This window comes from Brassica napus, chromosome C2, assembly GCF_020379485.1.
Source record: "Brassica napus cultivar Da-Ae chromosome C2, Da-Ae, whole genome shotgun sequence".
Lineage (NCBI taxonomy): Eukaryota > Viridiplantae > Streptophyta > Magnoliopsida > Brassicales > Brassicaceae > Brassica > Brassica napus.
The window spans coordinates 22325580-22348783 of NC_063445.1; the positions used below are offsets into that span (position 1 = coordinate 22325580).

A 23204-nucleotide genomic window follows, 5' to 3' on the forward strand; every position below is an offset into this window, starting at 1 on the left:
CTCTACAACATACATATTAAGAAGTTTTCCTTTGTAAATTTTTGAATTTAAAAAATCCTTGAAAATACCAGAGACGACTTCTAGACCATAGTTTAGACCAAAAATCCTCGAAAATACCAGAGAAATTTTCTCTAGTAAACATGTTAGTTTTGCAATTGACCATAGTTTTGCAGATATTTGACTTTTTCTTAGAGAAGTCTTCTTACGTTCACATGAATTCTTCTCACTGTCGTAAGAAGTCTTGATACATTAAAACTGAACCTTTCCTACTGACAAGTTAACAGTGGTAATTGTAGTATTTGAGATTCAATCGAGATGACCAGTTTACACTTTATTCTTATGAGTTTTCTACTTAACTAAAACTAAAAGTGAGGTTTTAATTTGGTAACGTGCAAGTAAATTATTGCAAAGAGTAAATTCAATATTAAAAAGAAGCCAATCTAGGGTTTCTCATCGGGTGTCAATGCTTAACCAAACATTTATTCAAGCGCTTTGAAGTACAATCTAGAACACGGATCACTCTAGTAGAACAGCCCACTGTCGTGGTGCTGATCCCTTTGCGGTTCGATTTTGATGCCTAAATTGTCGTTTGGATCAAGGATCAACCACAAGCAATATAGATCAAGTCCGTATGGGTTCACCGAGCACTCTAGTATCTACTTTCGCTGACTAGAGATGCGCGGCTCATTCACCCAATGTTAAGTAATCTCCTACACAGTTAATGAGCAGTTCAACCTAAGATCTAGCAGTAAGGTTACAACTAGCATTAAGAACATAGGTGAACGAAGACACAATATAGTCACTTATTTATGTTTAGCTTAGCGATTAACACCCTAGAACCCTAGACAAGCTAGCCGACTACTCAGCCATTGAACAAAATGAAACAGACATGATAACTGAATAATACTGCATATAAATCCAAAGATAAATCAATAGGGTTCAGGATGATCTTCTCTGTCAAGAAGAGGAGCCGTCTCCCTTACAATGGCAATTATCCAAGAATAGGTCTAGGTCTCTTGAAAAACTAGCGTAGAAACAAAATAAGATAAGGATGACTTTTTATATGGAGGTGCCATCGACATCAGAGGAGAGAATAGGTGATTAGGGCAAATCTTTGCAAGATATGAAAACTTCCATAAATGTCAAGAACAATTGTCTGGCTGCTCCTGGTGGGATCAAGCGTCAGACTGCTCCGCTCGATTGTTCCGCGGGGAAAGACTCCAATTCTTGCTCCTTTCTTCACGCTTCTTCCTTCAGCTCTTCAGTCTACTCCAGACCTGAAATGACTCTAAATAGACTGGACTAACTCGATAAAACATTGAAAACAAGTTAAAAAGCATATACACAATGGTGTCAAAAACATCATATATCAAGTCTGCGTAAAGTCTGCATAGGTTACTTTTGCAATTGACTTTATTTGACTTTTTCACAGAAGACTTCTCCAAATGTCTTCTGTCAAAAGACTTCTCTATAAGTCTTCTCTCGTAACCAAATGTTTGACCAAAAACCTGGAATAAAATTCAAGAAGACTTCTTAAGAAGTCTAAACCCAATTAAGAAGTCTTTTAATTAATATTAAAGTTTAACTAACCCACATAGACTTCTTGTGATAGTGAAAGACTTCATCTAACTGTAAAGATGAATTCCCGAGAAGTATTTTATAAAAAGTTAAATTTTGACAAACTTTGGTTAATTACAAAACTAACTTGTTTATTAAAAACTTCTAGAAAAATCTTCTCTATAAAACATACAAAAACTCAATTGCAAAACTAACATATGCATTGACCATGAGACTTCTTCGCGAAACAGATCTGAAAAAAGTTCAAATATCAACTTTAGATCCAGTGAAATTCATGTATAGCTTTTACAAGCACACATAACTTCTTAATGGAAATTACTCACTCGTTCTTAACCATGAATCATGAACTTGAGTAACTCTAATAAGTTTATATTTTTTGAAATTAAAAGTTAGGATTTTCGGATGAAATAAGAAATAAAGTGAATGAGAAATGGTTTATGTGTGAAAAAAATGAGGATATAAAGATTTATATGTTGATTTTAGGTGCATTTAGAACTTGAAATTGGTTGTTCATGGTGGTTGGTGTTCTGATGACAATGACAATGTTGTAAATAAATGAGGAAGATGAGGATGAATGAGTAAAACACTCATTTTCGAAAAAAATAATGGCATTTTCTTGAATAACTCGAATTTCAAGGATAAATAAAACAAATCAAAGTTTAAAAAAAAACATAGGTTAGTTTTGTGGTTGGCTTGAAATTTTAGGTTATATTTGAAAAAAACCCAAAATTTTATATCCTTTTTGACCCATACTAATTAAAGAACAAATGTTATGATAAGATAAAATAATGAAATATAAATTGCTAAATCAGCCTATAAAGCAAACCGGATGGAGTATATCTTTTGATTCAAATCAATCTTACATCAGCAATTGGTTTCAACACATTCATATCTTACGAATTCTACTGCCTCTTCTACGGCTTCACACAAGTTTCTTTAGTGTTGATATCGCAATATTATGTGTTTTTCGTTATCACCTTCGAACTCATTTGGTTAAAACATCTTTGTAATGGTATTCCTTTGGGCCAAGAAATGAAAGGAACGTTAAAAAAAATCTCCTTCCAAATTTTTTTTTATCGTGTCTCACACGAAATCTGTAAGTGTTTTTAGATTGATGTACATAAGATGCTTATAGTCGTATAACCCTTTTTGTTAATAATTACATGCTTAAAAAGTCATCTCTACCATATTATTTGAGATATTATTTGAGACGTCAGTTTCTTATGTGTCACATTCACGTATATTATTTGAGACATCAGTTTCTTATGTGTCACATTCACGTTAATTCTTATGACAGTTAATTACAGATGTACCTTTAATGAAATAAAAATATTTTATGTAATTGTCATTATTAAAAAAACTGATTTCTTTTTCTTTTGTTAAAATTAAGTTAAGTTTATAATTTAAACTTCCTTTTATTTATATTTTAACAATTACATGTATGACATAAATATATTTAAATATAAATGTGTTTACATTAAAAAGGAAATTTCACAAAAAATTATATATAATTATTAAATATTTACTACATAGTTATATTAATTTCTTCAACCAAATATAAGTCAGTTTCTTATGTGTCGCACTCACGTTAATTCCTGTGACGGTTAATTACAGAGGTACCCTAAAAGAAATAAAAAAGTTATATGTAATTGTCATTATTTAAAAACTGATTACCTTTTCTTTTGTTAAAATTTAAGTTAAGTTTATAATTTAAAATTCCTTTTATTTATATTTTAACAAAATACATATATGACAAAAAGGAAATATTTACTAACTTTAAAAACGTAAATATATGTGTTTACATTAAAAAGGAAATTTCACAAAAAAAATTATATATAATTATTAAATATTTGCTACATAATTATATTAATTTCTTCAACCAAATATACTAAAAATATGAATATCAAAACAAATATAAATTCTTATATTTTGGTTATAATATTCTGTGCATCTTCATACATCAAAATTATAAAAATAAATATATATTTGTGAATTCTTATATATTTATTAGAATCTTAAACTTCATATTCCAAAAACCCTACTCCACTCTTCAGCTCAAAATCCTAAGTTTAAATTAGTTAATCCTAAGATTATAAATGTATTTTTTCTATTTAAAAGTGAAAATAAAAGTGGTGAAGATAAAGATGGAAAATTGTATGTTTGGCAATTTTCCACTATACATTTATAAATATAAATATATTAATCCAAGGCTCTCGTACGGTAGTAGAAATAAAAAAAAGAATAAAGAAATGGAAAAAGAAGATTTGGTTTTGGAAGATCTGTCTTGGTTTTATGTTGTCGTTGATTTCACTGATAACATGATACAAAAACAAATGATAAAATAATAATGAGAAAAGTTTTAAAATTTCAACAAAAAACAAATTCAAATTTCTTGAGGTAGAATGATTTAAATAATTAAAGTAGTATTTAATACTTAGTGACAATAATAGTGTGAAACTATTATGACATATATAGGGACGCAATCGCCGCTAATATTTTAAAAATCTAAAGATATATGAGCAGTCCCACTAAACCGCCTCAAACAAAAGATTCACAGATAATACATGCCCGGATCAAATGCTTTCTCTTCACTTCTGATATCTCTTCAGACACCAAAGGTGAAAATTGTTTGTGCATGTTTGAAATGCTCAATACCACACTAACGATTATTAAAGCTGAAAAAATGAAAGCTTAACTAATGAGAAGTCTTGACTTAATAGTTATCAAATAGAATGTGGAATAGGGTGACAAGTAGAGGAGGGTTCACTTGGAGAATTAGTGGTCGATCTTCATCCACCGTCCGTTCATCATTAATTGCGGCTAATTATAATTTATGTTGATCATTATTTACGCCATTTTAAAATCCTCGCTCACTCTTATAAACATAATATTTTCCCCATCTTAATATCAATCACATTAATTGTTTTGGATTCGATTTACTGTCAACTAACTTATTCTACACAGTAAAACTGTATCCATTTCCATTGGAATCTGATAAACATGCCACATGTAAATGATCATGATGAGTAGATGTTAGCTTGAAATATTTATAAATTAGGGTTTGCAGTTTATAGATATAGTGTTTAAATTATTCATACATACATATATAACGTAAAGTTACTTCAGTGAGAGTGAGAGAGAGAGAATATTCACCTTGTCACGTAAAGACAAATTCGAAATCAATGCCTATGAGATAATTAAAAAATTCGACGATTATATAGCCTATGAGTTATGAGTATCACCAATAAGATAACCACTCACTATTTCTTAATTACTCACTGCATTTCATTTTAATTGTCGTTATAAATTTATGCACATAAATTAAAAAAATATGATTTTGTATATTTCCAAAATAAAAACATAATTACCTATACATCTAACTAATCATATTTCAATCAATAGAAAAATAAAGTGAAGAATCTTATTAATAAATTTTACATTAAAACTCTAAAACAACATTTATTTTGAAACTATAATTTTTCCCTACAACGATAATTAAATCGAAACGGAGGATTATTATTGTTTCACTAAGATTAGCTAATAATAATATATTGATGGATATGTTATTTTATTTTTTTAACTAAGGATATGATATCTTTGAAGGTGCAAATATACGTCTGTGAGGCTATTGGAAAAAAATCATGTAAAATTGTTTTGTGCGAATTATATTTATCGTTATGAACAAACGCGAATCAAAAAAGGCAAAAATGATTTAGACAAATATATGTTCAAGGTTTGTATATGGTGCACTAAGATCTAAGACACATCCGGATGTAACATTTATTAACACTGATTCATAACTGATAATCGCAACCATTATTACAGTTCAGAATAGTTTTTAAAAGGTGCAGTAGAACATAAATATACATAACTCGATGCTTAAAGTTATACCATTAACGGTTACATGAACATCTGGGCTGAGCTCCTTGATCTATTGATAGATACGACAAAGGTTAGCACATACTCGCTATGGAGAGAGGAACAATAAGAGACATGCTGAAGTTCCAGAAAACCCAACTCGCCTTGTCAAGTACATTGACAAACAGGTCTGGAACCGAATTGACTCTCTTAGAGGATGTGCCACTGGAACAGAGCCGGCCTTGGAGGTAAGCGGGAGAAGCGGCTGATTCCGGCCGTCATTAAATTATCAAGTTTAGCGGCCACATTTTCACAATATTTATCCATAGCTCCAGTGGTAATGGTGAAATTTGAGAGGGTGAGCGTTCGAGACTCTACGCAGTGACATTTTTCTAAAGTTGTTTCTTTTTTAAATAATTAAACATAAATAGGCCACTTTTTCTTCGTTCTGCTTCCAGCCCGGTAAATACACGGACCGGCTCTGCACTGGAAGATACTATGGGGGGGGGAGTTTGATTTGCAACCAGACGAATGATTCTTTCTAGAATGAATACATATATATATATATTATTCTTCCCTCAAACAATGACACATTTATTATAAAAGTGATTTTTGCTGTATTTTGAAAACCGGTCAGACCGGTAGGACCGTTACTCGCTCTTCTAACCGGTTTAGGATTGTACTAAAAATCATATTTGAGTTGAACAGACAAATCCGGTAAAAAACCAGACAATTTCGTTAAAACTGGTGACCATGATATTAAAATCCGGTTTTCTCAAATTCAAGTAAAAATAATTTAAAATTAAAAAAATCTTTTTGTTTTTAATATTTATTTAAATAAACTAGTTTTCACTACACTTTTATATTATTTGAAGTTTTCATTTATTTTCATATCATTTTTAGATTTTAACAGTGTTGTAAAATTTTATAGTTATACATATATATATATAGTTACTTAATTTAAAATCAAATTAAAATCTAAAATCTGGTTGAATAGGTGGGACCGGTCCTGATCTAATCTGGACATAGTCTGGTTTTCAAAAAATTGGTTTTTTTTTCTTGAATAAATTTAATGTTCATCCAAAAGAAAGTTATACCGTTAAAACTTAGCAAGAAAGTATAGATAGAAACACAATGATTTATTGTGGATCCTTTATCATTAACTTTTTCGTATCTTTAAGACCTGTGAATAATTGGTTAGTTGTTAAATAACAGACCAGAATAGTTAAGAAGTTTACTTGCTTGCAAAATACCCGCATGAACTTACACCACTCCTGATCACAACCATTGTCACAGTTAAGAATATTTTTTTAAGGTACAGATTACAGTAAAATATAAATATATAATTCGATGCTTAAAGTTATCATTAAAACTTAGCAAGAAAATATAGTTAGAACACAATGATTTATTGGTGGATTCTCTATCATTAACTTTTTGGTATCTTTAAGACCTGTGAATAATTACTAAGTTATTAAATAACAGAAACAAAATAATTAATAAGTTTGGCTTGCATGCAAAATACCCGTATAAACTCACACCACTAAAAAAAAAGGTATCGATCATACATTGCCACCAAGGGTCCCTCATGGCTTCAACTCCTACTGGAATAAAAAGCTGGGACTACGGTTTAGGTGGCTTGAAAGTTCGTCACAATACCCAAGAATCATGTTATGGTTCGACGATTCTTCCTCTTTTTTGGTGTTTTTGTTGCTCTCATGAGCTCTTTATACCACCTATTGGTGGATTGTGATATATATTGTGTGTCACCAAACATTTGTGTGTGCTTGATCAACTGAATTACCAGTGTTAAAGAAAAACTCACACCACTAAACTACTATACAAAACATGATTTTTTGTTATAAAATTTCGACGAAACGGAACCAGACCAGCAAACTTGAGAAATGCTTACACAATCTATAAAGATCTACCGCTATACCAAGTGTCCTGACGTCAAAAATGTCATGAAAATAATATTCTTCAAATTTTATTTTCATTTAAAATATATTTTGGTGAAATTTCAAGGACGGATCTAGAATGATTTTTTAACTGGGAACGCAAACAAAAAGAAGAAAAAATAAACAGGCGTATTTAACTATTTATTCATTTTTCATTATACTAGAGATATTTAATCAAATTAACTCAAGTTATTTTAAAACATTTGGGCTTCAATTGGTGACCACATTTAACATTTTTTTTTAAATGATGATGAATTTGCTGTTACTCAAAATTAATACCAATTAAATTGAATTATTGTCAAATTAAGAAAATATGAGCCCCACCACATTCCTCTATGTTCCTCATATATGGATGAATTAGTGCAGGGTTTTTTCTTCTTCTAAATTTGATAAGGAACGCCTGTTCCTCCATATTTATTTTATTTTTTCAATTCAATTCCTTAAATGAAATTTTCAGCTTTTTTTTTATATTCATTTCATTTATTTTCATTGTCACCAATTGAAGCTTTGGATTCGTATTTCAAGTGAACTTTCTATAAAATTTAATTTTTAAACACATGTTTTGAAAAGGTTTGAATTTTTGCCTATGTATTATTTTATACCTAAATAAGTAGCGTAAACACTGAACTATAGGTAATAATATTTTTCTCTTACCCAAAATAATCTCATATGTAATTTTAGCCATTTCATGTAAAGTAATGTTTTTCTTTTATAATACAAAAATGGTAAATTGAATAAACGTATAGAGGGCTCTTTCTAGATAGAGGTCGCTGTCAAAGTTCAGTTAGGATCGAATCCAGGACAAGATCCTAAGCTAACTCTTTCAGCCAAAGCAAATCAATTTCTTTCTTTTTCAGGAAACTTTCTTTTTATTATGTATCTTAAATATCACAAAATGTCATATTTAACCTTTCAAACAGTCTTTTAAAGCTTGTATTTGCTGCAGTGTTCAATAGATATTTGTCGATATTCAAGCCATTGAACCATACTTGTATTCAGGCGTGATACAAATTCTCGATCGAATATTTGTTGATATATTAGGCATCGCTCCATAGTTGAATTCAGGTAGTTTTTTTTTTTTTTTGTGCACCATCGAAATTTTTTCATTAAAACTAAACCAAAACCGGTTCAATGGTCTGGGTCAGAACAAAGTTTGATAGAGAGTTTTTTGCAGCAGAGTCCTCAAAACAGAGTGTCTCTCGGCGACAAAAACTAAACGATACAAAATCAAAGGAAATTGAAAGGAGATAGATATCAGAGAGGATGCCGTGAAGATCAGAGAAGCTTGATCCATCTGCAATTGCCGTCACCAATTGCAGAGAGTCAGATTCAAAGACCACCCGTCTCATCTGAAGGGCAACGGCTTGTTCCATTGCTGCGCGCAGTGCTAGTCCTTCTGCCATGAGGGACGAATTCACAAACGCTACTGGTTGATCGTGGGAGCTAAAGCGCTCCTTTTGGTTACGGTAGAAACTCCAAGCAAGACCCGCGGCCTGTAGATCTTTCCTCCACGCTGCATCTGATTTACAGGTAATCTCAGTTGTCGATCTGTTGGGTTGGATCTTCCTCCTCTGCTCACAAATCTTGACTGGTACTTGGGTTGTCGCCCACTCTTTAGCATCACAGATTGCTTTGGTTACTGTTTCTTGAGCAGAGAAAGTTCTGTTTTGAAATAATTTTTGGTTTCTTGCTTTCCATATGGCCCAGATGATCCAGGGAGCTAGAATGGCATTTCCGAGACCAATAGGAGGGAGGACTACTGTTCGGAGTAGCCTTTTCCATTCCAGGTCAAAATCGTTCAGAGGCATTGGATTGAACCCGCCAGAGAAAGGTACCAATTCCCATACTTTTAACGCATAGGGACATTGGAAAAATAGATGAGAAATAGATTCATGGCTTTCACAGTGAATGCATTTGGTACCTGATAGGACTTGTCTAGCTTCGAGCCTATCTCCGACTGGTAGTGCTCTATGTTTGATCTTCCAAATGAACAATTTGAGCTTAGGAGAAGTAGTTAGTTTCCATATCTCTGGTAGCCAGTCGCTCGAATTCCTAGGGTTCTGTTCAGGGGTGATTTGTTTCCTCTCGACCGCTGTATAGTAACCAATCTTTGTAGTATAGGATCCTGACTTGTGTCGCAGCCAGATTTGCTTGTCTTCTCCCCCCCATTTGCTGGTCTTTATACTTAGGATCTTATCTCGGAGCAGGGGAAAGTGATTTTCGATCATCTGTCCATTCCACTCTTTGGTTTCCGTAGAGATTAGCTCTGCGACTTTCAGGGAACTCTGATGCTCGGGAGTTGGTCCCATTGGTCGTACTGTGGTGCTATTAGAGATAGCCATGCATCATCCCAAGCCAAGACTTTTTCACCATTGCCAATAGCCCATCCTAGTTGCCCTTTTAGGAGGTCTCTCCCTATCAGTATTCCTCTCCACCCATTAAATAGTGATGTTCAAATATAAGAGTTGGGAACTTGATGCATTTACCATCATATCTTGTTGATTCCCTCAAATCTCATATATAATACTATAATATTACGTGACTATAATCTGCAAAGTGCGACCAATGGAAAAAAGCTGTATGTGGCCATACTTTTATACCAGTATATTTGTATGTTGGGAGTTTGATGAGCAGTCCAATAGAAATGCATTACAATTAAAAAAAAAAAGTGAATGGTCAGTAGATCATATCAGATTAATGTAATGATTTAATCAGATTAAGTTCATGATTTACATTTTTGATTAAGTTACGCACCCATTTAGACGAACATTTCTCCTTATAACATTAAAAAAATTAACCAACTAGATAGGTATATGCAAACAACTTATTCATACCCATTTAGTCTGTCTAGCTCCGTTTACAAAGTTGTTTCTCTTAAAAGACAATTCTTAAAATAAAATCACTTGACCAAAACTGAGACATTCCTGCTATTGTTTGACTACGGGATAAAATTTTCTTAGGATCAAGGATTTCCTTAAATTCTATATCAGTTTTTTTGTAAAGAACGACCTTGTAGTCTTTTGGACCAAAATATCAAAATTTTCAAGATATTGGCGTGATATTGCTAACCTTTTAAGTCGTGGCGGTAAAGTGGCAGCCTCCAAAAAACTGTGCGTCTAATCTAATGTATCAATTACTTTTGTTCTCATGCTTTAAGCATTTTACTTAATAGTAAATTAATAAATTTCGTGAGGTATATTAAACCGGCCAGCCAATAGTTACAATGTGATCATCGACCAATTTACAGTGGCGTCACTATCATCTACAGTTAACTTTTGGTGGATTAAAAAATACTTAAGATAAAAAATTTAACCAAAAGCATCTCCAATCATATTCTACTTTCATTCTAAAATAAAATTTAGAATAAAAATATTCTAATTGTACTCTATTTTTCACTCTATAATAGAATGAAAACAAATTTACTCTAAGATAATAATTTTATTTTTATTTTTTTGTTCATCACTTGATTTTTTCTTCTAAAATAGAATATCATTAAAGTATAATTCAATTCTATTATAGAATTACACTATTTTAAATGAAAAATAGAATTAAAGTATAATTGATCTCTGCCGGGTGAAAAATATAAAAGTAATGCATCGTTAATTATTTGATTAACTATGATACTTGCCAATTAACCCCAGTAATTACCGTTTACGTCAATACATTTGTCAAAAAGAGAGCATATCTTGTGAATTATATGAAGTACATTTCAGATAATACTTATGTTTTAATACATACACTTAAATTTATCATAAACTGAATGTATACATAATATATACTGAATCATTTTTTGAAGTACATTTTAGATAATACTTATGTATACATACACACTTAAATTTATCATAAACTCGTAACAGATAACCACGAGCTGATGGGCTAGTGGTTTTGAGGTAGTTACCACAACCGATACGGACCCGAGTTCGATACCCCTGTGGCTACGGAACGCTTTACGCCTTCCCCAAGTTTAAAGTTAACGCGGTGTTGATGCCGGGTCTTTGGGTAATGGGTATTAGTGCCGGCTGGTTCCGGGCCAGGGGATTAGATGGTTGGCAATCGGAAACCACGTGCGGATTACGGGCCTTTGGGTAAACGGAAACCATGTGCGGATTACGGGTCGCCTTTGAACCTCCTATTAAAAAAAAAAAAAAAAAAAAACTCGTAACAGATACTGAATCATTTTTTGGAACCACATAGGACAGGCTTATTATATATTCTGAGAGCTAGAGACATTATGATTAGGGAAAGGAAAATTAGGGATAGAGGCACTAGGCTTGAGACTTTTATCCGAGATTCGATTCGGATCCGATCCGAAAATCTGGATATTCGGAGGGGCCGAATCCGGATCCAGATAGTAAAATGTTAGATCCGTCAAACCCGGATCCGGATCCGGATATCTTAGTTTTTTAGTCCGGATATCCGGATCCGTAAGTTTTATTAATAACTATTTCAAAAATAATAATATCTATATATAAAAATTAATTTTATTTAATATATTTTTATTTTTATAATAGTATATATATAAATTTTATGTAAATTTTGTGATATTATACATATAAATAATTAAAGACATTATATATATTTTCATTTTTAAATTATTTTTAATATTTTATATATATATTAATATTATTTATTATTTATTTCAAGGATCCAAATCCGGATCCGGATATCCGCCGGATATTATAATTTTTAGAAGGATATCCGACACTCGGATATCCGAGAACTCCGGTCCGGATCCGAATAAGGATAGTAAAATTAAGAATCCGCCGGATACCTTAAAATTTTCCGGATACCCGATCCGTCAGATGCCTAAGAGGCACATGTATATAATTTATATGCTGACAAAAGAAGCGAATAGTGTGAAAGGGTTGTGGGTAAATATCCTTGGGATTTAAAGAAAAGAGTCCTTTATATCACTCAAGCAGTAGACACCAGACAAGTAGGCATGCATGTGGAACTGAACCAAAAAAATCAAGTGCTATTTCACCTCATTTCTCAGTCCAGCTTTTAATCAATCGTTTTTATAACAATTTTTAATCAATTGTTTTTGATAGGATTTATTAAATCCATGTCTAAACTCTTTGTATCGTTTGATTAGTAACATATTATCTGCTTTGTACTTTAAACAAGTTCGTATAGTTTTATTTTTGGTTTCTTTCCCAAAAGGTCTCATACTAATGAGAGTTAGACATCTTTTTATATATTAGACATTCATTCGTCTAACTTCCAATGTGAGACTTTGTTTGATATCTCACATTTTATCTCTCATACTAAGGACCACACTTATCTCGTGTGTTTCTTTCTTTTGAGAATGCGCTTCCCACGACATCTTAGTCCTTTGAGAATGTCATTACAGGTTCTATGATTTTGACTTGTTTCTGCCATGGACCTCCTCTTCCGTATTTAGGTATTCTTGCAGATCTTCATCAACATGTGCTCTGATACCAATGATGGGATTTATTAAATTCATGTCTAACTCTATATAATATGATTAGTACGTTATTTTCCATTTTGGGCCTTAGGCAATCCCGCATGGTTTTACTTTTGGTTTTCTTCCCAAAAAACTTCGTACTAATTAGAATTGGACATCGATCTCTTTATATATTAGACATTCTTTCGTCTAACTTCCAATGTGGAACTTTGTTTGATAGCTCACAAATTTTCTTTTTAAAACTTCTCAATCCAGCTTTTACTCAATTCCTGTCAATTTTTTCTTTAAAGAAAACATCTTCCCTATTTCAGATTTCAGTACCCGTTTCTAACTCTTTTCGTATAAAGACTTTTTTCTGTAAATATCCATTTTCCGTTGATTTCCGTGCCAACCCTCGGTTGTATACATTGTACTTCTTCTGTTTCAAAAAGATACATACTCCCTCCGTTTTATATTAAGTGTTAGAGAATTTTTTTCGTTACAAAATAAGTGTCGTTTTCGATTTTCAGTGCAAAATTTATTAATTTTATGAAAAATTTATTTTTCTATTGGTTGAAATATGGTTAGGTGTATAGGTAGCAGTGTTTTTTTATAGGAAATGTACAAAATTAATTGTTTCCTTAATCCGTGTGCCGAAACCTAAAACGACACTTATAATGAAACAGAGGGAGTTTTATAAAAAAGTTGCTTCAAAATGATACATTTTTGTATTTCCAATATGCTTTTTATCAACTAATAATGACTAATTGTAAACTTAAAGAAAATTAATTGTGCTTCTGAATTTTTATTGGTTTAAACTTATAGAAAATAGATAATCACAGAAAATTATGCATTTAATATTAAAATTTAATATGTTTTATTAATCTGTGTTGAAAAACTAAAACATGTATCATTTTGAAACGGAAGGAGTACATGATACACTAACTCAAAAATGATTCTTTAGTTTTTTTGGATATTTCTTAGGACTAGGGTCAATGAGTTACTAAGATGACGTCATAAGCCGAAATGATGAGGTAAAAAGTAAAAAAAGACAGCAAACGGCTTCAATGGGGCCTGCATAAGCGAATATCTGAGGAACGAACGATTAGTTATGTAAGAGCAGCATTATCTCACAAAAAAATGGGATGCTTAGCTCTATAGACCCCACAAAAATGGTAAGTAACGATGCTTTCAGTTGCAAAATAAGCGTCGCGTTTTGTTCGTTGCTTCTACTATTCGCGGGCTAACCGATACGTGGCGGTCCGCGATTGTTTTTTTTAATTTTTTTTTAATCATATAAAAAAATAAAAATAAAAATAAGAAATAAGCACCCGGGATAAAAATGCTCTAACAGAAACAAGTATTCCTCCACGTGTTACAAGTCATCGATGACATGTGTCAAGGACGGCGCCACCAACCAGACAATGGGAACTGGATTGCTGGAGAAAGGCTTAAGAACATCTTCCTCTTTATAATGTAACCTATATACACGGGTTGTCTTGTTTTATGGCCAACGTTGGTTCCTTTAGGTTTACTATAAATCTAAAATTATATTACTATAAAATTTGAGAATATTGTGGTTTCCAGTGGATCTAAAACTTGGGATTATGAATTATGTATTCACTATTACATTATTAATTTTGATGTGGTGGTATATTGAGTGAAAGCAACCTCAATGGGGGTTCTTTTTTTTTAAAACACATATATGTGTTTTAAGAACCCAAGAGCAAAATCTCCCCATTGAGGTTGCTCTGAGATTTACGTAGTATTCCGTTAATGTACATGCGTGAAACTTATTAAAACGTTGAGAATTGCAAACTTAAGATGGTTAATTTCTTTATCCTCATATGTTTTCCTTACGTGTCTTATCAATGGGTTAACGAGGCATATTAAAAAAGAAGACACATTCCAGTTACCAGATCAAGGCATCAAGCAAACATATATCTAAAATTCAGAATTTCTCTTTTGAGGTTTTATACATCTTTTTTTGGGTCAACAATACAGTATGCAGACAACCCTAACCACTCGATCAATCAAAATTTCGGATATTTATGGTTTTATCTAGAGCATTTTATGCCCAATAAGAAACTCGAATCATTATATAATATACACGTAATTACTACTAAACAATATATACAATTAAAAGAAGTTGATTTGTGCAGTAACTGCCAGTAAAGTGGAGAAGCTTGGTAAAACTTTAAACAAAAAATTACGGTTAGAGAGAGAGAGCCGTCCAAAAACAAGGCGTAGATGTCTACCCGGCCCACGCGCAATCAAACCCTTGTTGCATCTCCATCTTCTTCTTCTCCCTCTCCTTATATATATCATCATTTCGCACCCACATGACACACACATCCATTTATATAAATAAGCATATTCACATCATAAACACCTATATATATAACTCTAATATTTCTAGATGGTTCATCTACATGTGATCTAATTAATCAAAAGCCAACTCTTGATTCTTGTTTTGTTATATAAACACTCTCATCCGATCCACAACAGAGGATTCAAACTCTCGTCTCCTTCTTCCTTCTGCTACCCCGCTTAGATCATCGTCCTTCTGGAAATCGCGTACAAACACATTATTCTTCACAATCCCTTCGTCCAATCTAAATTATCCTGTAAGTTTCATCCCATTATTCCCTTTAAGGTTTTTATTATATACTACCAAAATATATGTATATATATGATATATACATGCATGAAATGATGAAATATGATGATGCATAAAAGTTTATGTTTTGCATTTTCATCATATATAAATATTACATACATATAGTATGTGATCGTTTTGTATGTGGGTAGGCTGTATGAATATTCATATCTTGAATAGTATACAAATGTGTATGTGTGGATATTGACCCACAAAAAGTAGAGTAAACGGAACCTGAAAATGAAAGGTAAGGATTTCGAATTCTACGGTTTTTTCATGAAATTATTGTTCCTTAGAAAGTAACAGATTTTTGACTCCAAAAAAAAAAAGAAAAGAAAAGTAATTGCCATTAAAAAAAATATAGATAGTATAGGGATATAACTCGATACAAGAGTGTGTACTACACTCAAAGGAACATCAATCTCAGTGACTTCCACCCGCTAAGCTTTTAGGTTATATCCATTTTATATAATTATCTTCCATATACAATATGAAAATATATGTGTAGTTCTTGTATATTTTAGGTCTTATAAAAATACTTTATGTTATATTATACAGTACATATTGCATAAACTGAATCTTTTCGTTTATAAGCATCGTTCTTTATGTACAAGGCGAAACAAATACTTAAGCCCAATGATTTCTGGGAAAAAAATCACGTTCACTATCAAACTCTAGTTATTAATTTGTTTTCTCGTAAAATTGTAAGAGCTTCTCCATTTGTTGGGTGGTCCCATGGAAAAGCATCATAACCATCATCATAAACTTATGATAGCTATAGCCTGAAGCTTAAAGATCTAAGATTTTGGATACAATATTCATCTTCATATGATGATATGAATATATATGTGTGTGTGAATAGTTATAGATATTAATATATTATCTATCATGGTGTCCGTGTGTAACATCCCTATACATCATTACTAACCCAACACAGCTTTTGGATTTTTTTTTTCTTAATAAAAAGCTTTTGGAATTTAATTAGACCCAAGAGCCATTCGATCCATTTCTTATAATTAAAAGAAGCTTCTAACAGGATTTGGTTTTGGTCCCAAGAAAAAAAACCAAAAGGTTGTGACTTGTCTAAGGTTTTCGCAATGGCTTAAGTTTATATATATACAAATATATTTTCCTTCATATCATTCTCTCCTCTCTCATTTCTTCATCTCGTTTCTTACTCATTTCTCTAACAATTTCCCTAATTATATACGGTTATAGATCATTTGGATGGACAACATAAAGCAATCGTGTGTGCCACCGGGATTCCGATTTCATCCAACAGAGGAAGAGCTCGTTGGTTATTACCTAGATGGGAAGATCAATTCAATTAAGAGTGCTTTAGATGTCATTGTAGACATTGACCTCTACAAAATGGAGCCATGGGATATTCAAGGTAAGGCAACATGTATTTTGTAAAATAATTATCAATAACTAATATTTTGTATGGAACTGCAGTACAACGTAGTTACTTAATATGATCTTTGAAAACCAATAGTATGTGATGAAATTGGCATGCGAAATGAATTAAATGAGAAAGCATACATTCTTTGTCTTGTAAGATTTTATTAACGTGAGTGTGAAAAGAATATTAGAGAGAAGAAAAAGAGATGTATACAATCACAAATCATAATTTCTCATTTGAAATTAAACTAGTTGAATTTTTAAAGTGGGGAAGTAGAATCATATCATATATTATCCCAAATACAATAATTTACCACGTCTTTTTTTCAATCTTTTGATATTAATATGATAAGATTTTTGTGATGTAAGATATTTATGAAATTAATATATGGTACCGTATTGCATTGCAGCGAGATGTAAACTAGGGTATGAAGAGCAAAACGAGTGGTACTTCTTTAGCCACAAGGATAGGAAGTACCCGACCGGGACTAGGACCAATAGAGCAACGGCCGCCGGGTTCTGGAAGGCCACCGGTAGAGACAAGGCGGTACTTTCAAAGAATAGTGTCGTAGGAATGCGGAAGACACTTGTCTACTACAAAGGTCGAGCTCCTAATGGAAGAAAATCAGATTGGATCATGCACGAATACCGCCTCCAAAACTCCGAGCTTGCCCCGGTTCAGGTACACATTTAACTCTAATTTATAAAGCCACTATCAAGCCAATAATCTAACAATATAATAATGCAATTAATACTCAAAAGTAACCGATACTTTGTGCACTGCAGGAGGAAGGTTGGGTGGTGTGTCGAGCATTTAGGAAGCCGATTCCAAACCAGAGGCCATTAGGGTACGAGCCATGGCAGAACCAGCTCTACCACGTTGATAATAAAAATTACTACTCATCTTCAGCGACAATGAACACGAGTCACCATATCGGTGCCTCTTCATCGAGCCAAAACCTTAACCAAATGGTCATGAGTAATAATCACTACAATGCCAATAATCCATCCTCAACGATACATCAATATGGCAATATCGAGCTCCCACAGCTAGACAGTCCTAGCTTGTCGCCAAGTCTAGGGACGAATAAAGATCAGAACGAGAGTTTGGAGCAAGAAGAAGAGAAGAGCTTCAACTATGTGGACTGGAGAACACTAGGTAGCTTGCTTGAGATACAAGCCACACATCCACAAAACCCTAATGTCCTTGTGTCTTCGTTAGCAACGCAGTCTTATAACCCGGAACAGAGCTTCCCTTCCATGCATCAAAACTATAATTATGAGGTCGAAGCTAATATTCATCATCCATTTGGATGCTTCCCTGACTCCTAATTTTTTTAAAAAGAAACTTCTATATTGATTTGTATTCTATGATTTAATTGTACCATCAAATAGTATTATCTTTTTTTTTTTTTGAATTTTAAGTGTCTAATGTGTAAGAGAAGTTTGTGTGTAATACATAGAATTTTATTGGCGAATTTCACAAAGGTGGAATATTTTTTAGTTATCTCTTGGTCTTTTCTATTCATATTTATTTTGTTAATGTAATTTGTAGCATCCATTCTACCCCCTTAGTTCCAAGAAACTGTGTTGATAATACCTAAATAATGCACGGCAGATCTATATATCGGTGGTGGCCTATTAGAAACTTTAGTCAAAGACAAACAAACTGTACAAATTTACCATTTGAAAAGTCATATGCTCGACGTACATAAAAACTACAAATATTATATGAAGAAGATGAAAAAAACAGAAATGAAACAAAACAAATATGAAGAAAAGGTTATGGAATTAATGACATTGTTATTTGACCAAGAGGAACAACTACAAGAAAACAGCGAGGATTCTGAGGGAAAAAATCGTCGGAATTTCGTCGGAATTTCGTTATTCCGACGACATACCGACGAAACAAGTCGTCGGAAATAATTCCTCAGAACTTCTTCTTTCCTCGGAAATTCCTCGGAATTTTCCGACGGAATTCCGAGGAAATAAACTTCCGAGGAAATTCCGAGGATCACTAGTTTGTCGGAAAGGTCCTCGGAATATACCGAGGGAGAACTTCGTCGGGATACTTCCTCGGACGTTCATCGATCGATGCGTTTTTAGGCATATATATATCGATCGATAGGAATATACCGAGGGATCTGTCCCTCGGAATATTCCGAGGGAAATGTCCCTCGGTATATACCGAGGAACCGTTCCCTCGGTATATTCCGAGGAAAGGTTTCCCTCGGTATATTCCGAGGAAAGGTTTCCCTCGGTATATTCCGAACGTTTTTTTATAAACAGATCGATCGATGGATTTATGTCCAAAAACGCATCGATCGATCGAGTAAAAAATATAATTAATTTCCTCGGAATGTAAAAAATATTAATTTTTTTAAAAAAATAAAATTTCTGAAATTTAAATTCGAAAATATGAAATTAAAATTAAAATTGAAATCATATTAATTAATATTCAAAGTTTCACAAATAAAAATAAAACATTCCGAGTTTTTGGAAAAAAAAAAAAACTACGGGTCTGGCACGTCCGGGAAGACCTCGTTCGGGTACATCCTCTGCATGTGATCGATCGATGTATATATGTTCAAAAACGCATCGATCGATCACAAAGATGGACCGGGCCGTAAGAATGTGATCGATCGATGAGATTATCCAATCGATCGATCGAGAATCTCAATTGTTCCTCGGAATTTCCTCGGAAAATCTTGTAAGTTTTTTTATAAACGGATCGATCGATGGATATATGTCCAAAAACGCATCGATCGATCACTAAGATGCACCGGACCGTAAGAATGTGATCGATCGATGAAATTATCCCATCAATCGATCGAGAATCTCAAGTGTTCCTCGGAATGTCCTCGGAAAATCTTGTAAGTTTTTTTATAAACGGATCGATCGATGGATATATGTCCAAAAACGCATCGATCGATCACTAAGATGCACCGGACCGTAAGAATGTGATCGATCGATGAGATTATCCCATCGATCGATCGAGAATCTCAAATGTTCCTCGGAACGTCCTCGGAAAATCTTGTAAGTTTTTTTATAAACGGATCGATCGATGGATATATGTCCAAAAATGGATCGATCAATCACTAAGATGGACCAAAGCGTAAGAATGTGATCGATCGATCCGTATTTGTTCAAAAACGCATCGATCGATGCGTGTCCGGGAAACAGAATTATAAGGCAAAACCCGACCTTTTTTGGATCTAAACCTCATAACTCTCATCCCCTCCGATTTCCCCTATAATTCGCCCCCCCTTTCTCTCTCTATAATCATCCGATTTGAATAATTTTGGCTCTATTCCCCTTGATTTTTCGAGCTCTACCTGATTCCTACACTCGTTTTCACCCTAAGACAGGTATACTCCGCGAATCTCCACATTCTGAAATCGTGTTCTTGAGCAATATTTGGGTTTTGTGAATTTCTTATTTCCTTGTTGATTCCTTGATCAAATATGCATGAAACAGATGTTTAAACATGGAATAGAACACAATTGTCTGTGATCAACGAGTTTGGAACACAATTGAGATGATTTAGGGATTGAGAATTTTTTTGAATTTCGTTTTTTTTTATCACAACTCGATTTCGCCTTTCATTTTCATGTTGCTTTGAGTTCTTAATTGATTATAACCATGTTGAGAGCAATGATTCTATTTTGTAGAGAATGAAGCGCACGAAAACATCAGCAAAGAAGAACACACAAGAAGAGGGTTCGTCTCAGCGAGAGACGCAAAGGCCAAAGAAGTGGGATAAGTCTGATACGACCCACTATAACAACATGAAGAAGGTAGCCGTTCCGGCTACACAACTAGCATGTCCTGAGACGATGACAATATTGGGAATCAAAGCAGACATTGAAGGGCTATTCCAGAACATGGGTCTAGGCCAACTATGCAACCTCAAGGAACCCACTTATCCGGAGTTGGTACGCCAGTTCATAGCATCCGCATACGTCAGCCGTCCCGATGATAGCCATCAGGAAGGTTTTCTGGCATTCGTAGTGCAGAAAGTATACTATGAGGTATCTTTCACAGACCTCTGCGGACTATTTGGATTGAGTGCGGGGGAGAGGACATCTGGTCTTTATTGGACTTCAGAGCTGTTGAACTTCTGGGAAACGATTGGCACAGGGGTTTATAGATCTTCTCAGGCAAAGGAGTCACTTATCCGGAGCCCAGTATTGAGATATGCGACACGCCTCATTGGCTCATTGCTATACGGGACAACCACAGCCGCATCAGTCACGCAATGGGAGTTGTGCCTCCTGTACCAAGGTGTGATGCATTTGCTACCGGCATTTGGAAACTCTACATTCCCACCTGCTACTGCCTTCAACATGGGAGCGGTGCTGGCCGCAAACTTAGCAGGATACAAGGGGAAAGTAACCAAATCCAAGAGCAATGCATGTGGATTTGGTGCAGTGATTACTCGGATCCTTAGACATGTGGGTGTAGACTGCCAGAACCAGCAGGTAGCACTGGACAGATCAAACAACATTGCTTGGAACTACCTGGATGTCATTTCTCTAGTAAGTAAGGAGTTCATAGCTGGTCCCCACTCGATGATCGATCGGGATGGTCCTTACGTCTACGTATTCTAGGACCGAGCGAAGAAAACACTCTACTGCCACCTGCCTCAGATCGGCCTGACTGCTATACTTTTAGAGGCTGCAGTTGAGTTCCTACCCCCTGCTACCGCACTAGTAGACAAGCCATCCTTCTTCACGCCAAAATATCAGACCAAAGGCAAGGCCGTGGTTGATGAAGAAGGAGAAGATGAGGCTGCACAAGCCATTCCAGATGATTCACAACCCCATCAGCTACTCCCATCAGACTCCAGCCAGTACAAGCTGCAAGAGCTTCCACCGAACGCCACTTTGCGCCAGCAACAACATTGGAGAGATCAGAGCATAAAGACAAACAACGACATGCTACACAAGATGTGGGCTGCCATTTCACGTATCAGGCCGTGTCGTTGCCAAAAGGATGATGTAGTTCATCGGGACAACTCTCCATCCAGCTCTGGTTCGGGTTCGAGTGGTACACACATGGTAAGAAAGAGGTCCAAGAGACCCAACGATGCAGGAACATCTGGAGCAGGAGACGAGGAGTAGGAGCTATCACCGGCCAGTATTGCCATTTGATTTCCGACCGCGCTATTTTATTTTCTTTTTTATTCTAACGTTTTATGGTCTTATTTTCTGTTAATTTTGAACTTAATTTTTTTTCTTAATTATGAGTTCGTATTTCTTTTACATGGTTTCTTCGTTTTATTTGGTTGTGTTTTGAGTAGTTTTTAATTCGTATTCAGCTTTGCCTTGCTAGATAAACCAAATAACTAATATCCGAGGAAAGAGGTTATATCAAGTGTTCCTCAGAATTTCCTCGGTATTTCTTAAAAAAAAAAAAAAATCAATGGTAGTCTGTTTCCGAGTCATCATCACCAGATGAATCTGAATTTGGATCTTGGTGAAACTCTCCAATCACTGGTTCATCCTCTACGTGAACGACGGCTTCCTCTCCAAAGTCGGTTAAATCGACTACAAGGCCAACTCCAGCTAAATCTTCTGCTGCACTTAAGTTGCCGGATGTGCTTGGTTGTAGTGGGTCTTCCAGCTCAGAACTTCCCTGAACTCGGCCTCTCGGGTTGAGTCTTGTAACAGTAACCCATGGATCATCTCTGTTCCTCACCCGGGGGTACTTGATATAACAAACCTGTAACATTTAAAAAAATTATAAATTAATACACATGATGATGAATCATTCTGAATAATTAACATTTAAATACCTGATCGGCCTGAGAAGCAAGAATGAAAGGATCATAATATTGCAGCTTTCGCCTCGAATTTACTGATGTAACACCAAATGCATCTGTTCTCACACCTCGATCTGGAGTGTTGTCGTGCCAATCACAATAGAAAACAGTACAGCGCAATCCAACCATGCCCAAATACTTGATTTCCAAAATCTCATGTATGTGTCCGTAGTATACATATCTCCTGATGCAGAACAAACGCCAGCATCATAAGTCGTACTCGAACGTCTCCTCTTCTGAGTTGTGAATGCATATCCTCGAGTACAAAATCTCGGATATGACTTCACAACAAAGTTTGGTCCAACGACCATCTCACGTATCCAATCGTCAAATGTTTCACCTCTGGCCAAACCAGCAGACACCTATTAATAGCACATATATATATGTTATATCAATAAATGTGAATTAGTATAAATATGTGATAAAATATATTTTAATTTGTTTAAAGCACTCACATAAGTAAACATCCATCCAGTAAATTCTCTCTGCTTCATTTCTTCTAGTTCGTCCTCTGTGGCGTAT

The 23204-nt window shown here is 34.2% G+C and overlaps 1 protein-coding gene across 1 annotated transcript; it reads left to right on the forward strand.

Annotated features, from left to right (window-relative positions):
* The first annotated feature begins 16251 nt into the window (after positions 1–16251).
* On the forward strand, positions 16252–18830 carry LOC106421331 (NAC domain-containing protein 30). The gene is made up of 3 exons (XM_022710678.2): positions 16252–16850; positions 17269–17540; positions 17645–18830. Exons 1-3 carry the CDS (start codon positions 16685–16687, stop codon positions 18188–18190), a joined length of 984 nt encoding a protein of 327 aa, XP_022566399.1. The 5' UTR covers positions 16252–16684; the 3' UTR covers positions 18191–18830.
* The last annotated feature ends 4374 nt before the right edge of the window (positions 18831–23204 follow it).

Excerpts from the sequence above, each read along its gene's own strand:
- LOC106421331 (XM_022710678.2), top strand. The coding sequence starts at position 16,685 with ATGGACAACATAAAGCAATCGTGTGTGCCACCGGGATTCCGATTTCAT. Across the intron at positions 16,851-17,268 it reads GGAGCCATGGGATATTCAAG|CGAGATGTAAACTAGGGTAT; the intron begins GTAAGGCAACAT and ends ATTGCATTGCAG. Across the intron at positions 17,541-17,644 it reads CCGAGCTTGCCCCGGTTCAG|GAGGAAGGTTGGGTGGTGTG; the intron begins GTACACATTTAA and ends TGTGCACTGCAG.